Genomic DNA, 26,760 nt, shown 5'->3' with positions numbered 1-26,760 from the left:
GTTTGCATCATATTTCTACTTTTGCAGACAGAAACCCAGCTCTGTTCCATAAATACCACCACCACCTGCTTGAGCTTCATTTTAAAACCCCAGCTTTTCCTAGTGCTGAAAAATCTTTTGAGTGACCCAAACCCAGCCCTGGGAGGATTTTGGAACTTGTCATTTTAACGCCTGAGTGGCAGCACAACAGTCCTGTTCTCCTTGGGGTTTGTTGACCTTGGGTGCTTTTCTCTGCCCTCTCCTTGCCCTCTGTTTTTATTAGATTAAACAAACCCTCGACTGCCCGCTTTTAAGGCCTTTCCTTCCTCCACAGTCATACCACTTAAATCTCCTTTGCTGGCTGCGTAAACAAGGAGCATTTTTTTTTCTCTTTGTTAAGAATCCACGGCAAGTGTCGCACCCCGGTTTGTGATAGCAGCAGTTCCGTTTCTGCCGGAAAAAAATCCTCTTTCGGGACGTTTTTTTAGGGTTTCCTTCACTTCGTTTCTCACGGCCACACCCAGGCCGCGATGAGGACGAGGGTTATTTGCTTTACCTCTGTCAAACACAGAGGAACAGCCACCTTGACTGTGAATTCCTTTAAACGTGAATTTAAATTTAAACGTAACTAAGGTGTAACTGTGTCCCCAAATGTCGCCGTTTCCCAGCCGAAGCGAGGGATTCATAATTAAGCGGTGGCACACAATGAGTTTCCCTGCGCTGCCTTCAGCCCGTTCCTGTGGCTCCCCCTCATGAACTCCCCTATTTAGAACCGCTGCGTTTGCGCTCAGTTCACGTCGCTTCTCCCTCACGCTTGCATCGACATTGTTGTGCTGGCCGTTCCCCTCGTGTGACTCGTTTGAAATCGCTCTTTATTCGACCGGGCGGCGAAATTTAACCTTTTTACGGGTAATTAACGGGCGCCCGCGGTGACGGCGCCTGCACTCCCGCCTCTGTGCGCCGGGTCAGTACCCACGGGCAGAGCCGGGCGGTTAATCACCGCGCTGCCGCTGAAGGAACCGTTCAATTAACGGCTCATTAGCGATTTTTTAATTATTTTTTTTTTTTTTTTGTTAATTACTTCCCGGGCGTCATCGCCGCGCCCGGCACGGAAGTGACGCGTTAGAGCCGCGCTGGTCGCAGTGCCCGGTGGCGGCGGCGGTGAGTGGGGTCGGGGGGCCCTGAGGGGACCCTGAGGGGACCCTGAGGGGACACGGGGAGGTCTGGGGGATCCTGTGGGGCTGAGGGGGACCGGGAGCACCGGGGGGGCTGAGGGGGAGCGGGCAGCGGCCGCGCCCGCGGGTGAACACCGCTCCGTGAGGGCCTGTTGGACCCCCCCGGCCCTGAACCCCCCGGGGGTTTGTTTATTCTGAGGCGTTTAACGCAAATATCGGGTCCATTCCCCGCTTTAAGACAGGCCTGTAATGACAAGCTCGATTGGCACATTGATTATTTATTTCCGATCCCGGTGCTGTTCCATAAACCGAGCCCCCACAACTACCACAACTTGTGCTGTTTAGGCATCGTAGCAACCAAAGGAATTAGCGTTTATTTGCTATGAGTCGCATAGTTCTCTTGTAAATTAGTGTTCTCTCTTGTGCTGCTTGACGATTCTCTCATTTCTCGTGCTAATTATTGCCATGTTCAGTCTCTGTTTTGGGTCGGTGGGTTTCTCGGCTCGGTAGTCCCTGACTTGGCGGTCGCTTTCCCCCCTGCCAAATTAGAATTACTTGTTATTTTTACTACCTTTTACCCCCTCAGAGCTGATTTCAGCACAGCTGCTGAGTTGGGTTTGTTAGTTTTTTCCTTATCTTGGCAGTTCTGTCCCGTAAATTCTTTGTGTCCACTGGCACATCCTTTAATCCCAAGATTTTTTAATCCCCCCCTGCCCCGGGTCTGAGATCAGTGAAGAACGTGACACCAAACCATGGCCACAAACCACGTTTTTTGTGCTCTCCAACAACTCTGTGTTCCTTCTTCTGGGTTTAAACTTTCTAGGTTTAAAACAGACATTTTTGGCTCAGCGCAAGTCAACCCCCACTTGGCTTTGCTCGAAGATGGAACATCGAGTGTTTGCACTGAAAAAAAAAAATCGGTGTAAAATAGATTTATCTGTGCTGGGCTTCGTGGTTTGTGTGGGTTTTGCTGACGTCTCCTTCTTTTTCAGACTTTGTTTTTTTAACTCAAATGGGTGATGAAAAGGATTCTTGGAAAGTGAAAACTTTAGATGAAATTCTCCAGGAGAAGAAGCGAAGGAAGGAGCAAGAGGAGAAGGCAGAGATAAAACGTATGAAAAATGTAAGAACTGGTGCCTGCATTAATGGAAAACTGCATTTTCATTGGCCTTACATTTTATACTGTGCTTTGTTCGTAGTTTTTGGTCAGAAAAGGTAAATAAAGTGATGTGATTAACTGGAAGTTGCAGTTCAAGGAATAGCCTTTCAGAGAATAGAAGAGTATAGAAAAGTATAGAAGAACGGGGTTAAAATGAATTTGAGTAACTTTTATGTTACTATTTGTACAACTATGTAGAAAATAATTCTTCTGGGGAAAAAAGCCCACGTAATAGTTAATGCAGTCCACCTTAATCAGTGTTAATTATGTTGAATTAAAGCAGTTCAGCTTTAATTGCAGTCCAACTGCATTTGCCTGGTTACAGTATGGATGTGGTTTATAGATGAGTGGGGGCAACCAGTTGGGGATGGATTTTGAGCCAGCAGTGGAAGACTTAAGTAATATTTAAATTTTTTTCATTCTGTGACACAAAGATGAATTGCCTTTTTCCCTTCCCTGTGTTGCCATCAGTCAGATGACAGGGATTCCAAGCGGGATTCTCTTGAAGAGGGGGAGCTGAGAGACCATCGCATGGAAATAACCATCAGAAACTCACCTTACAGGAGGGAGGACTCCATGGAAGACAGGTAAGAATGAGAAAATCACCTTGTTACCTCAGAAGGAGCTACTGAAGTGAGCTTTTAGGAAGAGGATTTAAAATATCTGAAGGGAAAATTCTGATTTTTTAGCGTGCAGATGGACCAACTCCAGGGTAACTTTTTGAAGCCGTGGTTAAGGCTTAACAGTGTGTTGTGTTCCAGTTTTGGTTCAGGGCTATTATGGAAATCAACTTGAACATAAAATAATAAAACCAGGGATCTTTTCCAAACGGGGAAAAGAGGAAATAACTCGCAGTCTGACAGTACCTGTCACCTCCCTGAGTTTATTCGTGTGCTGTGTTTTAGGGGAGAAGAAGATGATTCCTTGGCCATAAAACCACCCCAGCAAATGTCCCGGAAAGAAAAAACCCACCATAGGAAAGATGAGAAGAGGAAAGAGAAGCGCAGGCACCGAAGTCACTCTGCAGAAGGTGGTTGTTGCTGCACTTGGAAGCTTCTGGTTTCTGGGAGCTTCCCAAGGGGAAGCCAAGTAGGCTCCATATAGAGTAAATAACAATAAGTACAGACTAAAGAAAGGTGGATAAGACAAAGGAATTTAAACTTTTATTATTTCTTTGCCTATGTTTAGTGCCCTTATGACAATGACAGGGATATAACTGTGGTTGAGAGGACAGGAATCACTTTGGGACAGGGACACTGAGTTCACTTTTACTCCTTCCAGTCTGATAAGCTTCCTCCTGGCTTCACTGAGTGAGTGGGCTGAGCTCTGATCTTTGTACCTGTCTGCAAAGGAAAAGCATACCCTTTCTAGAAACATTCACGTTGTCTTCCTGCTACTAACAGCCATTTTCTACTTTAATGCAAGTATCTGTGCAAGATCTTCTAATCTTTGGATTCTCCAGCCCCCCCCTTTCAGAACAGGATTTTCCCACTGAGAAAACCACAGAGAACATGGAAATAGGTTCCCTTAGGGTTCATCCTCTCTACTTTTGCTTGGTAAAAATGGGAGCACCAACTACTCTGACTAGTAACACTCCAAAATTAACTTTTGTTTGTTTAGGGAAACATGCCAGAGTGAAAGAGAAAGAACGGGAGCATGAGCGTAGGAAGAGACATAGAGAAGAGCAGGATAAAGCCCGTCGTGAATGGGAGAGACAGAAACGGAGAGAGATGGCAAGGGAGCATTCCAGGAGGGAGAGGTACAGCTATCCCTGCCTCCCCTGGGGCCACCCAGCACAGACATGAACAGCTGCCTCCTCTAATCTATCTCTAACCATTGCTCTGAAAGGACAAAAAAAATCCAGAGGGAAAACTTGCCTGGTGGCAGTATTCCTGGGAATGTGGTGTCCATGGAATGAGTTCTTGGCTTTAATTACTTTTTAAGAGCTTCGTTGCAAGGGACATTCCGAGGTGAATTCACTGCTGGTGTTTCACCCTAATTGAAAGGTTGGACTTGATGACCTTGGAGGTCTTTTCCAACCTAAATTATTCTGTGGGGGGAAAAAAAAAGGTGCAAACTGGATTTGCACATTAGGGGATTAATGACCTGAACTTGCTTAATTTCTGTTGAAATCCTGCTAGGGGTGCAGAACTCATGGTCTCTGAAACACATTTTTTAAAGGATCAGCTGAGAAGCTCCACCTTTTTTTTTTTTTTGCCTGGTGAACAAGTGGTGCTGTTGATAATGAAACTGAGCTCGGTGGTTTGTAACAGCAGGTGGGCTGAATTTGTGACAAACAATAATTATTTTCCAGAGATCGTCTGGAGCAGCTGGAGAGAGAAAGAGAGAGGAAAATCCGGGAGCAGCAGAAGGAACAGCGGGAGCAGAAGGAGCGGGAGAGGCGAGCGGAGGAGAGGCGGAAGGAGCGGGAAGCCAGGAGAGAAGGTGACTGGCTCTGCAGAAATGTTCTTCCTGCTTACCATCAGTTCACTCCCTGCTGACTCGGTGGTGGAATGGAGGGATGGAAAACCTCCTTCACTTAGGGCAGTGCCAGAATTTAAAAAAAATTAAAGCGGGGGGGACTTTTATCTGAGAGGGAAAAGGAAATGCAGGTTCTACAAGGGGAAATAAACAAGGTTATAAAGTTATTGCTTTAAACATTCTGGAAGTTGGATTAGTCAGTGAGTCTTTGCCTCTCTGTCAGTCTGGTTTCCTATAGAAACAAGATTTCTGTCAGTGACACTGTGTTTCTGCGTGTATCCATCAGAGTCTAACACAGTTTGATAGAGGCTGAAAGCTCAGAATTCAGTGTTTTAAGGATTTGGGGAAATAAGTTGCAAAAGGAGGGAGAGGTCATGTAAGTATTTCACCCATGGAAGATGTGGTAGTGGGAGTCAGCTGGGGAAGATGTGGTAACTGAGCAGTTGAACTTCTCCACATGAACCTCACTTTGCTCAGCATGTCAGGTGCTTGCAGCCTCAAGTTCAGATCATTTTTGGCTGAAGAATCTGTTTGTCTCAGCTTTCAGAGGTAAAAATCAGAGCCTATTCCTGTAAACAAGTGACAAAGATTGTTCAAGAGTAGCATTAAAAAACATATTTTTGCTTTGCTTTCTAGCTCAGCTCATACCAAACAGCTCCTTTTTGTGCTTGGCTTTGTGCTGGCAGCGCTCAATCTACGTAGCCTTTCATTTAATTGGTTTTATTGCTCTAAATGTTCTGTCAGCTCCTTCTAAACCTCAGCTGGTTTCATTCTTTTGCAAATCTTCCACTTCCTCCTCTGGCATTGATGCTTTAGTGTCAGGGTGTTTACTGTGCAATATACAGGGCATCTTGCTTCTGTTTTCCAAGCGTGGCAGCAGCTTTCTCTAAGTAGCACAAACCCATATTATTTTATTTGAGGTAAATCACAGTCCTTTATTCTCCCACACAGAGTTAGACTCCGCTCCTCCCCATTACCCTTTAGTTTGTAAGGAAAAATGAAAAGCATTCCAAGCAGGTGACTGTGGCAGGCAGGAATATTCTCAGCAGGGCAGGGAGGGGTAACAATTTCTTGTGGTTTTGTTTTCCCTAGTTTCTGCTCACCATAGAACAGTGAGGGAAGAATATGGAGACAAAGTAAAAATGAGACCCTGGAGTCGCAGCCCTTTACGCCAGCAGAGAGAGAAGCTTGAGCAAGGAGAGAGCAGGAAACCAGGTAGAACCTGCCACTCTACAATGTCTTTGCCTTGGGGGCAGCAGGAGCTGGGCTGGGGTAGTGTTTACCTTCTAGTGTCAAACATATATCCCAGGTACTCAGTTAAAAACTCACCTCAGCCACGGTGGCACGACCCTGGGACATCCATAAACACTTGTACTGGTTTCTGAAGCAATGCTGGTTCTTGCAGGAATTGTGCCAAGTGACAAATGGAATGAATCTTTCCTTTTTTAGTAGTAGGAGGAGTAGTTTAAAAAGTTCCAAAGTGAGTGACTTCATTCAGTGGTGAAAGAAGCAGCTGACTGAATTTTTAAAATCTGGTAGTTTAATTCCCTTGCAGATGGAAAAAAGATGGATTTGTTTTATTAGGAGCTAAGCTACCTTAACAACTTACCTTACAAGGATCAGTGTAGTTTAAACATCACTGATATTGTCATCTTGTAGAAGCAAATAAATGCATAAGGCAGTGTTCTGGTTAGATGGGGAATTTTGATTTCTAAGTCAGAAAATGGTCCTTCCTGTGCCTGGAAGGTTCTAACTGGGGGTAGAAAATTTGCACAATTGACATAAAAATGTCTTTGTTTGAAGAAGAAAAGCTCTGTGTCTGCCCTGTTAACATGTGCAGCTGTGAAAATAAGTGTATCCATTCAAAGCGAGCTGATTACAGATGGAATCAGCTGGAATTCCAGTTGGAGGCAGCGAGTCCTTGGAAACTCCTGCCTGATGAACCATCAGTGATTGACATGGGCTATGTCATGGTGAGCAGAGTCTGCACTGGATAGTGAGCCCTGACAGTCACCACATCTGGACACACATTAGGGACACTCCTTGTTACCAGGGTGTTTTTCCCCTTTTTCCCCCCCACCTTTTTTTTTTTTTATTAATTTCAGGATTATATCATGTTTAAAAACCAAAAGGCCGATATTCCATGATTTTGGCAGCTGATCCTGCACCACTGCAGTTCAGAAAAGCTGTTTGTCACTGAGCAGAGCGTGGAATGATTTTGGTTTTAGTGCTCTGAATTTCCAATACAGAATGTTCAGCACTGATTTAATGCCAGCTGAAAGTGCAGCACTTACCTGGGCGTTCAGTGTTAAAGTGATGCTCAGTCAGCACCCTGTTCTTAATTTTTGTGGTTTCAGCAGTGAAAGAAGAGAAACCAGAAGAGAGAGATCCTCTTTCTGACTTGCAAGACATCAGTGACAGTGAGAGAAAAACCAGCTCAGCAGAGTCTTCATCAGGTGATTAAATGCAGATGTAATTAATTGTACAAGTGTAATTAATCTCTCTGCTGAGGAAACACTGTCGTTGGTGTGTCCCTGCTTAGTTCTGTGTTTGATTATTCCTCAACAGAATCTGGATCAGGCTCAGAAGAGGAGGAAGAAGAGTCCAGCAGTGAAGGTTCTGAGGAGGAAGGAGAGGAAGAGGAGGAGGAGGAGGAGGAGACAGGAAGCAATTCTGAGGAAGTGTCTGAGCAATCAGCAGGTGAGCAGCACAAAGCAGGGCCCACAAGGGGCTGTGATGACTTTCTTTGTTTCTCATTCTGTGCTGTTTTATTTGAACATTTTCCTTTTCTCTTAGTCTAGGGTAGGCTGAGACCTCACAGGTCAAGATAACTAGAAAGAAAAAAACCAAGTACAAGTCATTTTCTGTCCTTTTGTGTAGAGGTAATACCAATTCTTCATCTAAGAAGCCAGATCAGAAACTTGAAAGCCACTTTTGTCTTCCTAACTGGTGTAAGGCCAACAGGCTAAGTGTTATTCTAACACATCAAATATTCTGCAGAGAACAGTTCTGCACTTCTCTGGGGGGTGGTGAAATACAAATGTTTCTGTGATTTCAAATTATTTTCAGTTGCAAATTTCAGATTTATTCTTCATCCCAGTACAGGTAGATGAACATGATACCAAAAATGCAGTAAAGAAGTCTGCATACAGGCATTCTGGTCATTACTGAAAAGGCACAACAGGCTGGGTATTTTTCTTTAAAATCAGTTGCAACTAATAAGCAAATATTCATAATCCATCCCCAAATGCCCAGATAATTGGTAAGAATTGTGTTCCCTCTTGGAAGCATTTGCTGTCCAAGTGAAGCAGGAGTGCTTGGTCAGTAAGAGGCAGTGCAGAGGTGAGGTGGAAAAGCATCTGAGCAGTGATTTGCCTCCCGAGGTGCTGCAGGAACGTGGGGGGGATCCAGCTGAACTCGGTTCTGTTTTGCAGAAGAGGTGAGCGAAGAGGAAATGAGCGAAGAGGAGGAGCGGGAGAACGGAAACCACATCCCAGTTGGTACAGTGCAAATCCCGACTGTTTGTGTGGCCAAATCAATCTATTTCCAGAAAGACTTTAAATATTTTAAATCCAGTTCTCGTTGCAGTTTTGCCACCATTCTAAAGCATCATATACTTGGCATTTTAAGGCCATTTTTGTGTCAGAATCAGAAATTCCTTGAAATCTGTTCCAAGGCTTAGAGGCAATCAGATCCTAGTCTAATGAGCTGATGTTTCCTTCTTTTTCATTTTGGGCCTCTTGTCCTGTCCTGTCCTCAAAAATCAGAGTGAGATATCCTGGGTCAGTTTTCTCTTTCATTCCAGTGTAAAGTTTTATTTTTCTGACACTGGAAATTGTGTGTCCATGGCTGTAAATGAGTCCTTGAAAGCATCACCTGTGCAAAGAGGAGAGATTGGGCTTCTCAGCAGTGATCAGTGTCTAACTCCCCTCATTTGGCTAAATCTGAATGTAATTATTCCAGACAGCTCCTCTTTCCACCACTGATTCTGACTTTTAAAGTTACAGAGTCGAGGTTTGACCGAGATTCAGCGGGAAGTGAAGTGGAGGAGGAGGAGGTAGGGGAGGGATCCCCTCATTCCAATGCCATGACAGAAGGGGACTATATTCCTGACTCCCCAGCTTCCTCTCCCATTGAACTGAAACAGGAGCTTCCCAAGTACCTTCCTGCACTTCAGGTAGGGGAGAACTCTTAAATGTAGATAAGAAGGGCATAATATAATTGATACTCTGTTATCTTGGTATTGCTACCTGAAAATAGGTCCTTGTGAGACAGGAGTTCTGTTATGGTGAACAGGAGTCTGATGGGTGGTTATTTTTTATGTAGCCAACAGCAAAGTGGAGAAATATGCGTAAAAAGCAGATTTTTAATAATTGAGTTATGTGAAAGGCATCAGTGTGAGGTGCTGAGTTGCTGCCTTTGCCATTGTGGCAGAAATTTCAGATTATTCCGTGCAAAAGTGAATGAGTGAAGATTTAATGAAATAATTTAGTTAATAATTTAGTAATAATTTAGTTGATCTGCTGAAACACAGACTCTGTCCAGGATTACATTAGAAATCCTGTAAAAAATAACCCCCAAAGATGGTGTAGCCATAATGATGAATTCTCTTGGTAAATCTAAGCTGTGAAGTTGCTGAAGTTTGCTGGGTGCCTTTTTAAAAAACCCAAGCAAAACCCTCCCCCAGATGCTGGAGGGGTAAATGTTGTCCCTGTATTTTTTTCAGGGATGTCGCAGCGTGGAGGAATTCCAGTGTTTGAACAGGATTGAAGAAGGAACATATGGGGTGGTGTACAGAGCAAAGGACAAGAAGACTGGTTGGTATCAGTGCTCTCCTGTTCCCTTCAGGGGATTTGAGGGCTGCACTTGTGTGCAAATTGTGGTTCTGCATTTTTCATTGAGGAACAAAATTATTTAAAACCCTTCTTTACCAGCAAGCAGGTCATTTTCAAGGCAAAACATATCACAGTAAATTAAATATTAAACAGATCGGTGGCAGAACACTGGGAGACCCCTTAATGTGTATTTAGTAGCTGTGTGATGGGAAATGTGTTCTCTTTGCAGATGAAATTGTGGCTCTGAAGCGACTGAAGATGGAAAAGGAGAAGGAAGGCTTTCCCATTACTTCTCTGAGGGAAATAAATACTATTCTGAAAGCACAGCATCTAAACATTGTCACTGTCAGAGTAAGGCTACAATCTTCTATGTCACAAGTATTTCTGTTCTTGAAATATTGCCTCTCAGCTTTTAAATGCCTGATGTTAGCAATCCTTGCAGAGCTCATGGGCACTTGTGTGCTCCTCACACGACTGTATAGGTATTACTGTCTCCATAACCTGATGTTTTGCAAAAATAAGGTGTTTTTTTTAATAGAAGAATACATTTCCCATGGATTTTACCAGTGGCAGCCTCCATCCTCTTGCCGGGATCAATTTAAAACATTGATTTTTGGGTGCTTTTTAAACACCACGTGCTGGTTTTGACAGTCTGTTTCTGTGTTGTAGGAAATCGTTGTGGGCAGTAATATGGATAAAATCTATATTGTCATGAATTATGTAGAACACGACCTCAAGAGCCTGATGGAAACAATGAAACAGCCCTTTCTGCCAGGTACTGTTTGCCACAGTCTCCTGAAATCCTCCAAACTGGCCCACACAAATGGCAGCTCTGACGTCAGGGAATGGCTTTGTGCAAGCACATGTGGTGCTTTGGAATGTCCCATGTTCCTTGGAACAGAGCATTCCCTGCATTTTCTCTTAGTGCTGTAAAAACTGACACAAATTAAGATTGGATGGGAGGGCTGATACTCCTGCTGATGTTTGGCTGATGAATCCAGCGTGGAGGTGTTCAGAAGTGGAACTGAGGGAATTTCCCCTGTGCTACACTGAAAAGTAACACTGGGCTTAAATTTTGGCTGCTTCCTAGGAGAGGCAATAATTGCTGAGCATAACTTGGGTGCATTCCAGCTACCCAAATGAATTTTGCCTTATTGGCAGCAGCTCCTGTTCTGTGACATGTTTTTATTGTACAAGTTATACTGTGCTTTTAACTCGACCCCCCTTCCTGCCCCCTTCCCTGTTCTCCAAATGAAACAAAAATGAAAGGTAGATTTATTCTCATAAATGCATTTGGCTTCTTTCTGTCATTCCAGGGGAAGTGAAAACCTTGATGATTCAGTTACTGCGAGGGGTCAAACACCTTCACGACAACTGGATCCTGCACAGAGACCTGAAAACCTCCAACCTGCTGCTCAGTCATTCAGGCATTTTAAAAGTAAGAATTCCATGGAAAATACCACACTTAGGGAAGAGTTTGTGCTGCAGAATTACACTGTGTCACAGTTCTGGCAAGAGCTGAGAACTGTGTGTTGTGTGTGGCTGTTTCTGAAGGGTGAAGCCACACAGTGGCCAAAAAGGCACTGACAGTGAATGGCCAGTGCTGGAAATGTTTCTAATTGCCATTTATTTTCCTTCTAGGTTGGAGATTTTGGGTTGGCCCGGGAATATGGGTCTCCCCTGAAGCCCTACACCCCCGTGGTGGTGACTCTGTGGTACAGGGCTCCAGAGCTGCTGCTTGGAGCCAAGGTTGGTTCCTCCCCTTCAGCCTGACTGTATTTTATAAATCATGAACAAAGGCTGAGCATGCTCTTTGTGTTGATTCAGAGCTGGAAATTCTGAATATTCAATATTATTCCTCCTAAAAACACAGCTAAAAACCTTCCATCTTCCCCAGACAGAGGGTTTTTCTCCTTTGGAATGATGATGTGGTCAGTGCTGTTGGACTTCTCATGGATTGGGGCAAACTGGCAGTTGGGATTTTAATTTTTTTTTCTTAAACTAATCTAAAATCTGTGACACCTGAGAGCAGAACAAGGTCCTGGCAATATTCCCTGCTGATTAAGTGAAATCTGGGTGAAATCAGTCGGGTTCAGTGACAAGAACCATGCCAGAAAAAATCCTGCTTTATCAGCTGTGCTGCTTCGTTTGTGCTTGGAAAAAAGAGACATCAGTGTGGAGACCTTCCCCTTTTATCCTGAAGTATTTGTGTACATGGCTATTGCTCACAATTCACAGGAATTACAACCTTTAAATAAATACAGTTGAGACCTGGGCCTGGGGTGTGGGAATGATTGTGTGTGTGTTCTGGTCAGAGTGTAGAATCCTTAAAAAAACCTCTAAAACAAATAAAACCCCAACCCACAACCCTCCCCCCCCAAACAGTGAAAGTATGTCACTGATTTTATAAGGCATAATTTTATTTTCCTTCTTTCCAGGAATATTCCACAGCCATAGACATGTGGTCAGTGGGGTGTATCTTTGGGGAGCTGCTGACACAGAAGCCTCTGTTCCCAGGGAAGTCAGAGATTGACCAGATTAACAAAGTTTTTAAGGTAATTTTTTTAATGTTTTTTGGATTCTGACTGGTTTTAGAGATGAGTAGTAAGGAATTAAAAGTGCTTGTTGCTCTGTGACAGAGATTCAGCCTTAATAAAAGGCTCATTACTCAGAGTAGACCAAAACCACGATCTGGGTGTTGTCCGTTTTCTTTGGATACTTCCCAACTCCTAAGTGAAGGGTTGCACTCTTGAGTTTATTAAGGAGATACTTTAATTTATAGGATCTGGGTACTCCAAGTGAAAAAATCTGGCCTGGGTACAACGAGCTGCCAGCAGTGAAGAAAATGACCTTCACAGAGTACCCCTACAACAACCTGCGCAAGAGATTCGGGGCTCTGCTCTCGGACCAGGGCTTTGACCTCATGAACAAGTGAGTGCAGCTTCCAGGGGCTCCTGGGGAGTGGGTGGGCAGTGGAGCTTGGTTCTGGGTTGGGAAAGGTTGGAAACAGTCAGCCCCAGGCTGAATTATAACCAATTAATAGAACTGTACCCAATACCCAGTCATAGAATTATAACCAATTTATAGAATTAAACCCAATACCCAGTCAGAGAATTATAACCAATTTATAGAATTAAACCCAATACCCAGTCATAGAATTATAACCAGTTTATGACTGGGTATTGGGTTTAATTCTATAGAATTATAACCAGTTAATAGAATTAAACCCAATACCCAGTCATAGAATTATAACCAATTAATAGAATTAAACCAAATACCCAGTCATAGAATTATAACCAATTCATAGAATTAAACCCAATACCCAGCCATAGAATTATAACCAATTAATAGAACTGTACCCAATACCCAACCATAGAATTATAACCAATTAATAGAACTGTACCCAATACCCAGTCATAGAATTATAACTAGTTAACGGAACTGTACCCAATACCCAGTCATAGAATTATAACCAATTAATAGAATTAAACCCAATACCCAGTCATGGAATTATAACCAATTAATAGAATTAAAACCGATACCCAGTCACAGAATTATACCAAATTAATAGAATTAACCCCAATCCCCAGTCCTGGGATTCTTTGTTAAACACCAGAGACCCCTCAGCTGTGTCCTGGACGGATTTCTGGTAGTGGGGCTCAGCTCCCTTCCCCCCTGTCCCCAGCTTCCTGACGTACTACCCGGCTCGGCGGATCACTGCGGAGGACGGGCTGAAGCACGAGTACTTCCGGGAGACCCCCCTGCCCATCGACCCCTCCATGTTCCCCACCTGGCCGGCCAAGAGCGAGCAGCAGCGCGTCAAGAGGGGCACGAGCCCCCGGCCCCCCGAGGGAGGGCTGGGCTACAGCCAGCTGGTGAGCCATGGACACTGGGCAGCTCCAGAGCCTGAGCTGGGAGGGCCTCGTTAGGAGGGAGCCTGGGACTCGCCTTTGGAAAGTCCAGCTTTCCATCCGTGCCTTCCCAAGGGGCAAATCCAGTCACTGCTGTGTTCAGGACACAACCAGGCCTGGTTTTATCCCAGTGCAGAACACTCTCTTTTTAAAAGTGTACCTTGTTTTTACACTTCCAGCTAAGCCTTCAAATTTGTTTGGGAAGTTAGTCTGCAGCCTGGTGAGTTATACAGGTCTCGGGGGTAGAAATATCCCTGGTGAGTTATACAGGTCTTGGGGATAGAAATATCCCCAATTTATTCCAGTATTTGGGGAATTCAGAAAAGGCCAGGCTTGTGTTCTTTCTGTCTTTTGGGGTATCCATGGGACTGTGCTGCCCATGAAAGTCTGGCATGTTCAGAGTCTCAGGTGCCTTAATTCCAGTTCTATGTCTCAGCAGAGTTGTACAATTTTATGCCCAGTTTGTTTAAGGAAGCTGAAAAGGTTACTTACTTAGCCTTGATTTTTCAGGGTATAAAAATTGTCATGGCACAACCACAGTGTGTGTGTGATCAGATGCTCACTAAGTGCAGTTTACACTTATTCATACAGCATGTTCCCAATTTTTTTATCTTTTCCATGCAGTCAAAAGCAGGTGCAAGAACCAGGAACACTCGAACTGCCTTTAGCAAAGCCAGCTTTTGAACTAGGAATGTTTAAACATCACAAATAACCCTGCCCAGAACCTGAGCTGTAATGCCACAACAGCAAACATTTGTTTCTCTTTTAGAGATACTTTACTTTTTGTTGTTGTTGTTGTTGTTGAGATTTTTGTGCTGGAGAGGTAAAACCAGCCACTGATCAGTGACCTGTGCTTGCTTTTCCCAGGGTGATGATGATCTGAAAGACACAGGATTTCATCTGACCACCACCAACCAGGGAGCATCTGCTGCAGGACCTGGCTTCAGCCTCAAGTTTTAAACTCAACGTTGAAAGAGGGAGGGGGAAAAAAACCCCACAAAGAAAAAGAAGCACCATTCATGTGAGTGGATTTGAGTGCCCCAGTTCTGTTCTTCGTGTCAGGGGGACAAGATGTGTTTCTTTTTTTTTCCCCTATGAAAAACTCAAACCTTATCACGGATTCCAAGGCTCTGTTTTATAAATCCACGTGGAGTATAACTGCTGCATTCCATTAGAGGACTGGAGTTACCTGAAAACCCCAGGATCATCACAAACTGTGACAAAGGACAACTTGAACTACAGTCCTGGAACAGTTTCTGGTTTCTTTTTAGGTTTTTGTTTGTTTGTTTGTTTGTTTGTTTTGTTGGGTTTGGTTTGGTTGTGTTTTTTTTTTTCTCCTTGTAAATTTGTAGAATTAAAATACATTTTCAATTGTTTAACAGTGTGAAGGATTTCATTGCTTCACCTGCAGCAAAGTTGGATGTTGGTGACAGTAAATAGAGTTTATTTTTTATTTTAAGGGAATTGTTTGTATCTGAATATATTTGGGGCAGAAAAAAAGTGCCAGTTATGAGATTTCTTTCCTGTTACCTTCGAGAGAAGAAGCCTGGGGTGCACTGCTGAGCTGAAAACTGTTTGCTTTGTTCTGTCCATGTATTTCCAGTGGTGCAAAAGAAGTTCCTCTATTGTTTTCTAAATCAAAAAAGATGCAATATGGAGACTTGAAACTTTATTTTCTGCAGAAGTTCTTTTAATATGCCCTTTTTCCATCAAAAGAAGAGCTTGTGTAGTGATTGTGTGATGCCACATCTCAGGAACGACCAGAGGAGGAATTGTGTTGGAATATCACATCCCTTGCAGTTCCTGATTTATAACGGGCTCGCTCTGTTCTGGGAACAAGGGAGGTTTGGAAAACACCAAATTTTCAAGCAGTCAGAACTGGGCACCAGGCCAGGAACAGGATTAACAGAAATCATAAACATTCTATCCCTCTCAGTACATTTTGAAGAGTTCTTCTGAGGGTAAAGGCCTTGGAGCTGGAAGGGGGAGGTGCTGAAGTTGGGGTGAGGTTTGGAAGCAGCTGGGTTGTTTTCCCTGTGCAGGAATGTTCCTGTTTCTGAAGGAGAAACAGCTCTGTCACTGGTCTATCACTGAAACATTCCCCATTCCAGAAGATTCCTCGGAGAGGGAGCTCAGTAACCCATTGAAAAGCAGGAGTCCACGGAAGCAGAGCCTGTGTGAACTCAAGGATTAAACCATGACTGACTGCAGAGTTTGGATCTGACATGGAATTATTCCCTTCCCAGCTTCACCAACCACTCCTCGTGCTCTCTTCCAGCTGGATGTGGCACATTCCCCTCAGCCTGGGGGAGGACAGTGATGGGAATCACCTTGTGTGCTCCTGGCTCGGACACCTGAGGGACAAGCTCTGAGCACTCGGGGCCTGTTGGGATCAAAGGAATAAATACAAACCCTGGGAAGGGGATCTGGGGGGAAAAGATGTTCTAGGGATACTTGACCTGCCCACGGTGGACTGTGGAGTGGAGTGAGACAGGGCTGCTGTGCCCCACACCCTCCTCCTGAGCAGGAGGAGAAAAAGTGGTCCTGGGGCTTAGACCTTTGTAGAACTTCTTGTGTTGCAGAGCACCAGGATCTAAAACAAGGGCAGAAACACTTCCAGAGTATTAAACTGCTCCTTTTTCCTTCCCCAGTCTGCCTCCAGCGCAGCCCAGCTGAGCCATCCTGGTGGCTGATGCAGTTCTGCTCCTGTTTTCCAGCAGTTCCCAGGGATCCACACAGTTCAACTGCACCATCTGATGCTTTTCTTTAAAAAAAAAAAAAGTTGTTTTTTTTTTTAATTCTCTGTACAGCACCTACTTGATAAATTCTTTGTCATTAAAACTAATTTGGAAGAGTTTTACATTCCAGTAACCAGTCTCAAGAGTCTCTTTTGCCCAGGGTGAGGAAGCAGCTGATGGAGAAGTTCAGTTGCACTACTGGAAATTAAATATAAAAAAATGCCAAAGAAACAATTTGAAACAGAACTAGCAGGAACTGAAGGAGCTCATTCCAGGGCCTTGTCAGTGCTTCAGTCTGATTCTCCAGGAATAAGTAGTCAGGATCCTTTCTTTTTTCTTCACTATACAAGTGTAAGTTCCTTCATTAATTGCATTTGCAATGATGCTCATGTGATCTTCATTTAAGGATAAATAACCTGGATATGAGTATTCCAGAAGCTCCTTATCTTTATACCAGCTGTCATAAGAAAAACAACAGAAATTAAAACTACAAATGTCTAGAACTGTTCAATGTGTGTGTTAATTGTTCTTTCTCCCACTAAATTTTTAAGTGCAGAGCAGAGATGGGACTTCAAGAAAACACAGTTGGGTTTGTATTTCAAGTGTAACAGGGCACAATCCTGAGTAATTCTGGAGCTTGAATCTCACTAAAAGTTAATGGGAAAAGTTAATGGGAATTTGGGTCCTCGGTCTAAACCAACTCATGGGCCAATCTCTCAGCATTAAATAACATGCTTGTATTTTAGTAACAGCTAAATAACAATGAACTAAAAGGGTAAATTGAACACTGTTTTTTCTTTTTTTTTCAGAATATGGATCAGGGAATTTGGCTTGATCACAGGAATTAGCTTTGTGCTCTGTATGAGAACTGGATTTTATCCTTTTTTTTGACCTCCTGGTGGTTTCTGAGAGCTCTGCTTTCAGGCTAAAGAAAAGCTCTGCAACGTTCTGATCAATCACTCTCCCTTCCCACCCCTCTCCCAACTCTGGAGGGAGCCAGTGACACCCTCCACATTATAAACAACTCCCTTCCCAGTCCCCCAGGTTTGCCATCCTCCCTCATCCTTTCCCTGCAGAGGCTCCCAGGGAGTGGGAGGAGGGATGGAGCACTTACTAGACTTTGCCTTTTTTGTGGATGATCTTCTGCCCGCAGCGGAAGGTGACGTTCCTGCCCTCAGAGACCGTCTTGGTCTTGGTCCTTGGCGGGGGCAGAGTCGGGGGCACCGTTGGAAATGGGAATTCTGTCCCCCCACAGAGGAGAGAGGGAAGTGGCAGCAGTTAGTGAGCAGCTCTCATCAGCAAGTTTGGTCCTTCCAAAACACTTGCACAGAATTAGGTTGTCATTTAAGGAGCCTTGAAAGTATGAATTTAAAAATGAGCGATTCTTGGACGGACACGTAACATGATTCATGTGCAAAGATAAAAACTTACTTTGTGGGGTGTAAACTGAGGTGGATAAAAATCAACTAGCCCACAGCTATGGAAGAAGATATGAACAGTCCCAAAAGTGTTATACAAACCCATATAGGAGTTTGGAATTTATTGCATCTCTGCATTAATCTGGCCTAAAAAACCCCAGTGCTGTGCTGGAGAAAGAGGTACCAGTTCCACGGTACATCTTAAGGCCAGTTATTTGTCTGAAGTTAATTCCACAGCTGCAGCAACTTGGCCTGATCCTGCATTAGTCCCTTATCTGGATCTGTAAAACTGAGAGGCTGGATCAGGATTAACATCCTTTATCTCCTTTTCTGGGAGCAGCTCAAGCCCAGCTGTGCTTGAGATGCCCCTTGTCCTGTTTCTGTCCCCTCCCTGCCTCAGGAACTGCCCTGCAGCCCTTCCCTCTCCCTGCCTGTGGTATTTGTCCCCTGTCACTGGTTCAGTTAAACTAGAGAGGAACGGGACAGTTTAATGTTCCACTCCATGAATGTTTAAACATAAAAGCTGCCCCCTAATACCCGAGACCCCATCTCTGTTGTGCTGCTTGGAGCTGCATCATTTGCACCCACTGATCTCTAGCGTGAAATTAAGATCCTGCCTCTCCCTAAATAACTTTTACCTCCTCCCTCTGTGCAAAACCCCTCCCCAAATCCCAGAAGAAACCTTGGATACCGTAGCAGAAGTCACAGGTGGATGGGCAGTGCTTCTTCATCAGCTTCCTGCGCTTCTCACAGAAGCCTTTTTTTGCCCATGCTGGGCACATAAATAATCTGTCTTTACAGCCTGAAACAGGAGGAGAAACGGGCATTAGAAGGGCTGGGGGAGGGAGTTCCTTCTGTGAAAAACATCAACACTTCACTTAATCAGATCCCTGAGTGTAAATGGGGGAGCTGGGACAGGGAAGAATCTAAAGGAGGAGCACAAACAGAGCTGGGATCTGACACCACGAGTGCTCTGCAGGATCCAGAGCCCTGGTTCCTCACCATAAAGCCTGTGGATTCCCCACACCTCATCCTGGGAGATGGTCTTTTTCCCAGTCAGGGTGGCGTTGATGTGCATGAGGGCGTTGGGGTTCAGGGAGTGCATCAGGCCCAAGGCATGGCCTATTTCATGAGCTGCTACATGGACCAGGTCTGTCAGCCAAACACCTGGAAGGAAGGGAAAACCAGCTGGAATTGTGTGGTAAAGTGTGTTTGCTAATCCTAAAACCAGAGGAAATAGTTTAGCACTAGCACGGTCCTGTCAAAGGTTGCCCCAGTTTCATCTTCTTTGTTGGGTCCAAATAAAGCCAATTATTTCCACATGCTCCTAATTTCCAGCAGCAGGACACAGAGCAGTGCCAGACTCCAAAGGAGCAATGTTTGAAGGCCTGTCCCTGTGCAACACTCACTCTTGTCAGGTTCCCACAGCCCTGGGCTGGAACTGGGGTTTTTAGCAGGAATATTCCAGTCTGAAAGGGCCTCCACTGAGCTCTGCATCCCCCTCAGCCCACGGGACAAACTCAAGCCTCTTGGCAGCATCCTGAACCCTGCATCCAGCAGGGGTGGATTCTAACTGAAGGCTATGACTGAACTATGGGATAATTCCATGGAATAATTCAGCCAGAAACGGCCCTGCCACCCCACAGGGTCCCTTGGCCCAGCTGAGTCACGGGGCAGAGGAGCAGCTTCCAAACCCCCACAAAACCACAGCTGGCTCTGTTGCCTCTGTCCCACGTCAGGTAAATCCCAGACTGAAAGCTAAATCCCAGGCATTCCCTGTTACCTTTCTTCCAGCTGAACCTGGTGTTCCCCAGGATCCAGTACTCGTGGTCATCGAAGTGGATTTCTCCGTGGGGCGGGAAGAAGGCGTGGGCCAGTTCCCCCGTGGTGTCATCGAAGCAGTGGTGGGTGAGGGACTCCAGACAGTCCGTGTGGTTGATGGAGTAGAAGCCTGTGGAAAAAAAAAAGCAGCAGATTGAGTGGATCTGGCAGGGTCAGTGAACTCCTGAGTCACTAAAAAGGTCTCTGATGGGATCCCACGTGTTTTCCGACCTCCGGAGCCACAAAAGCAAAGACAAATGCAAAGCAATGGATGGCCATGTGCTGCCCCTGGATTTAGAGCTGTTCCCAGTGGACACAGATAAGTTTACTTCCCAGCAGGGAATGCTGAGCTTGTCTTGCAACATCACGTGGAAATCATTTTTTTTTAAGAGAGAAGCTGAACTGATAACCCCGGGATGGAACTGTTCTATTTTAAATGTCAATAAGCAGGGGCAGAGTTACAGTGAGAGCTGCTCCCCAGCTCTTTGTCAGCACCACAGCAGGATCACAGAGCACCCTGCATCCCCTGGAACTGGGGACCTGGAGCTCACAGGGAGCAGGACAGACCCCTGGAAGCACATCATGTGCTCTGAGCAGGGTCCTGCAGCACCAGAGCCAGTTGCGAAACGATGGGGAGTCTGCTGGTTGTCACAGTCCTGCTGCCACATGCACAGGAAATCAGGGTTTCACACAGACCATAAATCCCAGGAAGGATTTACATCTGAGGTTGAGGCTGAGCAGAAAAAGCTTCAGCACTGACGTTTTTCCAGGCCCCAGGAACTCCAGAACAACTGCAGAGCAAGAGAGGGGCAGGAGAGAGGGGAGGGAGCAAAGACAGTGCTCCAGTGGGATCAACAAAAGGGAGACCAAATCCAGGAACAACTGGAATCCATCTCCTGCTCTGGCTCTGTGTGACCCTGGGTATGGCACTTCACCTTCCAACATTCAGATTCCCAATCTGCAGGACAAGAATCTACAGATTCTCATTCTTCTGCAAAATTCCCCATTTCTGGAATAGGAATCTCTGGATTTCCCCATTTCTGGAGTACAAATCTGGGGATTTCTGCATTTCTGGGACAGGAATCTGTGGATTTCCCCATCTGTCCCAGTGGCAGAGTGTTAATTCTTGGCAAATCCCTAAAGCTTCCTGACCGCAAGGTTCACAGAAAGCGTGGAGATCATGATGATGATTTCCTAAACATTAACAAGGAATTTTAATAAAGTCAATCAAAATTAATAAGCAATAAAAGCTAAAACAATAAGTAATAAAAGCTAAAAGTAGTTTCTCTGAAAATAATAAGTAATTAAAGCTAAAAGCAGTTTCTCTGCCTGACTAAAGGCAAAGGATGTCCCAACCCTCCTCCAAGAGGCCGAGCCCGCCCGGCACAGGAGGAACATCTCCGGCCTCCCACCCCCTGCTTCACACCCTGGAAGTCAACCCCTGGATCCCTCGGGGACTCACCGATTTTGAGGTCGCTGGGGAGGTGCCGGGGGACCTCCCTGAAGCTGAACGGGGACACCTCGCTCCACATGCGGAAGGCGGCCGCCAGCCCCCGGCGCGTGTCCCGGGCGCTCAGCAGGTTCCTCGGGAAGGACAGGATTCTGCAGGGACACACGACAGCTTCAGGAAAAACACAGCACCAGCTGGAGGCCACTGTCAGGCAGACAAGGATTTCTGTTCACTCCAACAGGTTCAAATCGGGAGTCGCCTGAACTGGATGTCACCCCCGTTTAATGAACCCCCACGGGGATGAATAAAGAGCTGGTGTTCTCCACAGCCACGTGCTCTGCACTTCAGCTTTTGCTCCTCCTCTCAAGCACAGCACTTGAGACAAGGTTCCCTCAGATAACTATTTTTATCCTGATGTCTCCCAGTCTGCCGAGCAGGGTTGCTGGAAGAGGAAACGACTGCGTTCCAGCAGCAGGGAACTCCTGCTCCTGACACTTGGGCTACAATGGGTGTGCGCAGTGGTGTGAAATACTCCCAGGCAGAACTTCTGAAAGAGAGTCCCAAAGAATATCAAAGACTTGTTTTCCTATCAAGTTATTTCCTTCAGAAAAAAAGCTCTAAATCCCATGGGAGAGAGACTCAAGAGAGGTTTTTGGTTAGGCTACGGAGTGAGCTGGGGGAAAACTCCTGGTGCAGGCCCTGTTTGTACCATGGGAATGCACAGATGGCTCCTGGAAACTTACCTTGGCCCACAGGAAGATCTGCATTCAGGGAATTGCCTCAATGGGGAAAAGCTGGGTATATTCTCTATCCCCTCTGGTTGTTTTTTAGCTATGCTGATTATGTTCTCCCTTGGTCCCAAGCACATCCTAAAGGGAGCAGAAGGTTTCGTATCAAGCCAGGCTGTTAACAAGGGGAAACCTGGACAATTAAGGCTCTGGTGAGGCTGAGCCTGTTTGGGATGCTCCTGCAAAGGAGCACAGCATTCCCTCACCCCAGGATTGCCAAGGGCTTTTTGTTGTTTATTAATAATCCAAGAGCTGAAATCCTTTCCCAAAGACAACAGGGAGAGAGATTCCTAAAAGCACCAAGAGCTCTGTCCTCCTGAAATCAGAGAGATCTCGAAATCCCAACGGGGATTTCCCTCAGGGATGGTTTAGGTTCAAACAGAACTGTTAAAAACATCAGCATGACAGAGTTAGTCCTCCAGTCACGACCTTCTGAGGGAAGTCCCTGCTCAGGAAGCCTGAATCTGCCCTGAAGGGTTTCACTGAAGTGAGAGGTGCAGCATTTGTAGGATTATTCCTATTTCAGAGTGGCTTTAGCAGCTCTCCCTGCACAGGGCTGAGGAATAACCACATGGGCAATACCCAAACCCGTGGCAGGAAGAACTCAGGCCCCAGGATCCCTCTTACTTGTAGGTCAGGTTGAAGTGGTCCCATCTCAAGTGCCCCGGGGTGATGGTGTAGCGTTTTCTCCGCGCTGGAGGACGAGGGAAAGCTGGGCTTTGTGAAGCTGAGGAACCCTCTCTGTGCAGACCAGGGGATGTGGCATCTTCCTTAAAGACAAAGCAGCAGGTTGGAAGGGGTGGGAGACACCCCAGGCCTGAACAGTGTGCAGTAAAAACGACCAGTACAGGACATCTGCAGGCTGGGGAGCACAACTGGAGCTGCCTTGGGGGTGTCCAGGAGACAAGATGGTCCTGTCTGGCTGCACCATCCCACCCCAGGGCACTGCAGCCACTCTCCTCTTGGAGTGTGGCACAGATGGAGCAGAAATGAAGCTTCAGGAGGCTTCTGGCCACGGCAAGTGCTGCAGCTCTGCCTGGAAAGTTTTCATTTCCTTTTCGCTTTCCTGTTGCTCTCCAGCCTCGCCACAGAAGAAATGTAAAGCTGGAAAAATGACTAAAACAGGCAGCTCTTTGTGCAGAGAGCTCTTTATAAGAGCTGTGCTGTGGATCTGAAATGCCTTCAAAGTAAACAGCAGCCCTGGAAACCCTGGAGAGGATTTAAACCATCGAACAGTAAAAGACATCAAATTTAGTGACACGTCTGACTCCAATTAGAAAAGCCTTTTCATCCCGAGCAGTGGAGGTAAAAGAATGGGACCCAACATGGTTTTCTGGATGGCTTCCTGCTCTGTCTCCCCTTTCCAGGACTAAGACACTGAATATCTGTGAGCCATCTTTGCTCCAGAGGCACCAGGACACCTCCCAAGTGACATGTACAGTGGTTGTGGTACAAAAGCTGCACCAGCTCGAGTCTGTTCAGCCTCACAGCACATTCCACAGGAAACAAGAGCTGTCCTCATTTTCCCCATGGAAGAACTGAGGCTCTGAGAGCCAAAGCAGCACGTCCCTGGTGTCACAGCCAGGCAGTGGCAGGGGAGGACAAGAGGCCTGAAGCGACGGCTGCCAGATGTGCCCGGAGCACCAGCACTCACCATCCTGAGGGATCCCATCCCAGCAGCAAACCAGCCTCTTTTCTCACGTCTCACTGCCACTCTTCCCTCCACCCTGATCTAATCTCAGCCTCTTTCTTCCCCAGGAGGGCAGTTTTCAGCCTTTCCTGCAGCTCAGCCCTGGCTCTGACTCACCATGGGAGCCCAGCACAGTCTTTGCCCACAAGGAACTGGAGGGACATCCCTGAGAGACAGAGGTGGGAGCCAGCACTGCCCTCTGAGCTGAAAGCCTTTGGTAGGGGGTTGGATCACAGCTTTTGGGTCACTCAGCTCAAGGCCCTGCCCCTTCCTCCCCAGGCACAGGTGATGTGGGTGCAGTGGCTGTTGTCCCTCTCCCTTCACCTCCAGTGGCTTCTACTCTGAGAATGCCTTTTCCCCTCCATATGAAAGGGAAATTTTGCATCCTTTTGAGCAGCACAGACAAGGTGGAGGATCTGCTGGAGCTGCAAGAGAAGCCTGGAGAAGATTAGCTCATAATTACAGGATAATAAATTATCTTCCCCTTTTATTTTTTTGCAGTTCTTTCAAGCAGTGAAGAATTATGCAAATCCTTTCTGTCTTTGTTGTTTTCTCTGCAATCCCGTGCCAGTATTGGGGTTGATTACATTATTAATGTAATCTGGCATCAGTCAGGAAGAGCCCAGGATTACTGGGAATTCTGTCAGTCTCTGGACTCCAGCTCAGGAGATTTGTTAACTCACACTGGGGTGAGCAGCTCTCTGTCCCTGTGCTGGATGTTCCTGCTCCTGAGCAAAGCCAGAACACTGAATTTGCTCTCTCCTGCAGCCCCAAGGGAGAAAAATGATTGTCTTTTCTACAGCCATTGAGCTTAAAACCCTCAGGCCATTCATTAGTGCTGAACAGGCAAAGGGAAACAATTAAAATAATGTGTCACTAGTGAACTCATCCTCAAAATCCAAACCAAACTGAGGGTGACCCAGGCCCAGCATCAACCCCTGAGACATGAATGTGACCCACTGGACCAAGAGAGGTGCAGAGGCTGAGTTCTCTTGCCCAAACCTTCTGCCCAGTCTGTGTTCTCCTTTAGGCTCAAGTTCTACCCACCCCTGGTGCAACAAAATGCTTTTAATTAAGAAAAACCTTGCAGAACGAATTGGGGAAGGGTGGGGAACCACCCAAAGCGCAGCTCAGACCTGGGGTTCTGACAGAAATGGAGTGACCTCGTTAAAAATTCACAGTATAACTTCCATCAAAGGATCTGTCTGGGTGCCAGAGATCCAAGACTTTGGGAATACACAGAGCTGAAGAGGTCAGACACTCCCAGGAAGAAACTCATTCAGCTGTGGGTTAAGGTCTCAAAAACCCCAAAATGCCTGGGAGGAACTAGAAGGGCAGGTGTTCAGTTCTCCCTCTCAACAACCAACCACACATATATATATATATATATAAAAATATAAAGGCAGACACTGGCCAACATCCCTGCTCTGCATTATTCCCCCTTGCAGTCAGACCTCCAGTAAGTTCCTTCACTGAGCTGTAACGACTGTAATTAATTCCCTTCTCCCTCCTGGCCACGCAGTTCCCCCCTCAAACCACACAATAACATAACTCTGAATCAGGACCAATTAATAACAGCCTTGAGCATGTGATGCAAACAAGGGGGGCCAGTGCCAAGAGCTTCATAAACACAAAAAGACCCAGGAAAAGATGCACTTAAAGATTTTTTTTTTTTTAAATATAAATTTAAAAGCTAAATTTAAGCTAAAAGCAAAAATAAAGATCAGCTCCTGAAAGTCCCAGAGCCTTGCCAGAGTTCCCCCTGGATTCAGACTGTCCCAGCACATCCTGATAATGGATGGACCCTGAAAGGGAGTCAATACCAGCCAAGAGTTCTGTAGGACCCAATTTAGGTCCCACACAAGCCCTGAGTTCCTAGGAAAGCTCAGCTGCTCCAGAAATCCCAGGACATGCAATGCCACATCATCCCAGGCTGGGAGAGCAGAGGATTCACAGGAACAGCCAAAGCTCTGGGGGAAAACAACCCCAATTTTTTGCGCCTCCACTGTTTGGTTGCCCCAGACTGCACACACACCTCTGACAACCTGACTGCACTGGGATGCACCATCACCTTCAGGGATCCTTTGCCAAAAGGGACTCAACCAGCCCCAAACACACCTTGTTGCCCTACGAGATATTTCTCTATTTAGATCAGATATCTCTCTATTCAGATTTCTCCCTGAAGGCATCCACCTTCCAAACAGAACATACAGGTATCTGATACCCCACACCCCTTCCAGGCATTTGAGAATCAGATCCCTTCTCCTACCTGACTTTCCTGAACTGCAGCTCCAGCTGGATATTCCACAACCGCCAGCAGAGCCACCACAGGGAACAGGCACAAAAATCCCACCACGGTTCTCCAGCCACTGCTCTTTTTTTTGGCCAGTGAGGGGAAGCCTTTCCTCCTGTCTGCACAAAGTTCTTCTGCTTGATCCATGTCTCTCTTTAATAGCTTTTGGAGGGAGCTGGGACAGGCACTAAGACATCCCCTGCACTGAGCTCATCTTGTGCTCACATTTGGAGCATCTGTGAGGAGCCTGTTGCAGCTCCTGCCAAAGCTGTGCAGAACCACCAGAGCTTCAAAAAAAGCTCTCAAAAAATTAAAAAAAAAAAAAGAAAAAAGAAAAAAAAGGAAAAAAAAAAAAAAAGTAGACTTTACATTAAGCCTCTTCCCAATGTGCCAGAGATTCTCTCAGGCTCTGCCAAGTGGGATCATGTTACTGCAGCTGAAATTTGGGCTGGCGGAGGAACAGCAGCAAAGTGAAACAAGCTGGGGTGGACATGAACTCCTTTCTTTAACTGTGTAATCAACAGGGGACAGATCTGCAGTTGTCAGCTTTATGTAATGAAAGAACTGGGGGAGGGGGCAGCACAGGGAATCCAGCAGCCAGCATCATGCCCTTGGAATGTTTCATTAGGGATGCTGAACGCTGGAGAGCTGTCATTTGTCAAGGGCTTGTCTTCAGGAGGAGAGAGAAAAAGGAGATGCAGTGAGAGCAGGCAGGGCTTTCTCTGCTTGGGAAACTGCTCGGGGAGTTTACAAACTCACAGAAAAGTAAACATCACCTCCCTCTCCCATCAAGCTCAGCAAGGGATCTGCAAGTTTCTGGTGTACTTGGGTTATCACCTGAGGAAAATGAGTATTTTCAGAACCTTACTGATTTTGGGGTCACACAGACTGACCTGGGGAAGTGGCCACTTTGTCTCGAGCTGGGAGGTCCTTGGAGGCATCTCCAGGCTCCAGACTTGAATCGGTTCAGGACTTTTTAAAAAAAGCTTACTCAGAAATTCTCAGGTTTTCAGAGACAGCTG

At 45.9% G+C, this 26,760-nt stretch overlaps 2 protein-coding genes across 5 annotated transcripts; one reads left to right on the top strand and one right to left on the bottom strand.

Annotated features, from left to right (window-relative positions):
* Positions 1–121: 121 nt before the first annotated feature.
* On the top strand, positions 122–15,198 carry LOC127470677 (cyclin-dependent kinase 11B). Of its 4 annotated transcripts, none has more exons than XM_051786448.1 (20): positions 122–1,140; positions 2,147–2,277; positions 2,785–2,900; positions 3,219–3,343; positions 3,934–4,072; positions 4,628–4,758; positions 5,887–6,009; positions 7,155–7,250; positions 7,363–7,494; positions 8,229–8,294; positions 8,802–8,971; positions 9,521–9,611; positions 9,859–9,980; positions 10,299–10,404; positions 10,946–11,067; positions 11,271–11,378; positions 12,068–12,184; positions 12,412–12,560; positions 13,315–13,504; positions 14,408–15,198. In XM_051786448.1, exons 2-20 carry the CDS (start codon positions 2,167–2,169, stop codon positions 14,498–14,500), a joined length of 2,307 nt encoding a protein of 768 aa, XP_051642408.1. In that variant the 5' UTR covers positions 122–1,140; positions 2,147–2,166; the 3' UTR covers positions 14,501–15,198. The 4 variants fall into 4 exon arrangements, with proteins under 4 accessions (XP_051642408.1, XP_051642406.1, XP_051642407.1 ...); XM_051786446.1 differs by having other exon boundaries at positions 8,796–8,971; XM_051786447.1 differs by having other exon boundaries at positions 7,152–7,250.
* A 1,102-nt stretch (positions 15,199–16,300) lies between these two features.
* On the bottom strand, positions 16,301–26,379 carry MMP23B (matrix metallopeptidase 23B). The gene is made up of 8 exons (XM_051786466.1): positions 25,715–26,379; positions 22,383–22,525; positions 20,980–21,119; positions 19,480–19,647; positions 18,699–18,863; positions 18,388–18,498; positions 17,393–17,519; positions 16,301–16,735 (listed from the first exon to the last, which is right to left on the bottom strand). Exons 1-8 carry the CDS (start codon positions 25,883–25,885, stop codon positions 16,561–16,563), a joined length of 1,200 nt encoding a protein of 399 aa, XP_051642426.1. The 5' UTR covers positions 25,886–26,379; the 3' UTR covers positions 16,301–16,560.
* Positions 26,380–26,760: the final 381 nt, after the last annotated feature.

This window comes from Manacus candei, unplaced genomic scaffold (genome assembly GCF_025592945.1).
Source record: "Manacus candei isolate 608988 ecotype Guabito, Panama unplaced genomic scaffold, ASM2559294v1 h1tg000022l, whole genome shotgun sequence".
Taxonomy (NCBI): Eukaryota; Metazoa; Chordata; class Aves; order Passeriformes; family Pipridae; genus Manacus; species Manacus candei.
The sequence above is the reverse complement of the archived record's forward strand: the minus strand, read 5'-3'. Positions and strand labels throughout refer to the sequence as shown.

What these genes read in the sequence shown, in the direction of transcription:
- LOC127470677 (XM_051786445.1), top strand. Translation starts at nt 2,167, where the DNA reads ATGGGTGATGAAAAGGATTCTTGGAAAGTGAAAACTTTAGATGAAATT. An exon ending in TAAACATTGTCACTGTCAGA is followed by an intron (nt 9,981 to 10,298) that starts GTAAGGCTACAA and finishes TCTGTGTTGTAG; the next exon opens with GAAATCGTTGTGGGCAGTAA. An exon ending in AGATTAACAAAGTTTTTAAG is followed by an intron (nt 12,185 to 12,411) that starts GTAATTTTTTTA and finishes TTTAATTTATAG; the next exon opens with GATCTGGGTACTCCAAGTGA.
- MMP23B (XM_051786466.1), bottom strand. Translation starts at nt 25,885, where the DNA reads ATGGATCAAGCAGAAGAACTTTGTGCAGACAGGAGGAAAGGCTTCCCC. An exon ending in CACTTCAACCTGACCTACAA is followed by an intron (nt 21,120 to 22,382) that starts GTAAGAGGGATC and finishes GTGTCCCTGCAG; the next exon opens with AATCCTGTCCTTCCCGAGGA. An exon ending in CCCCAGCGACCTCAAAATCG is followed by an intron (nt 19,648 to 20,979) that starts GTGAGTCCCCGA and finishes TTTTTTCCACAG; the next exon opens with GCTTCTACTCCATCAACCAC.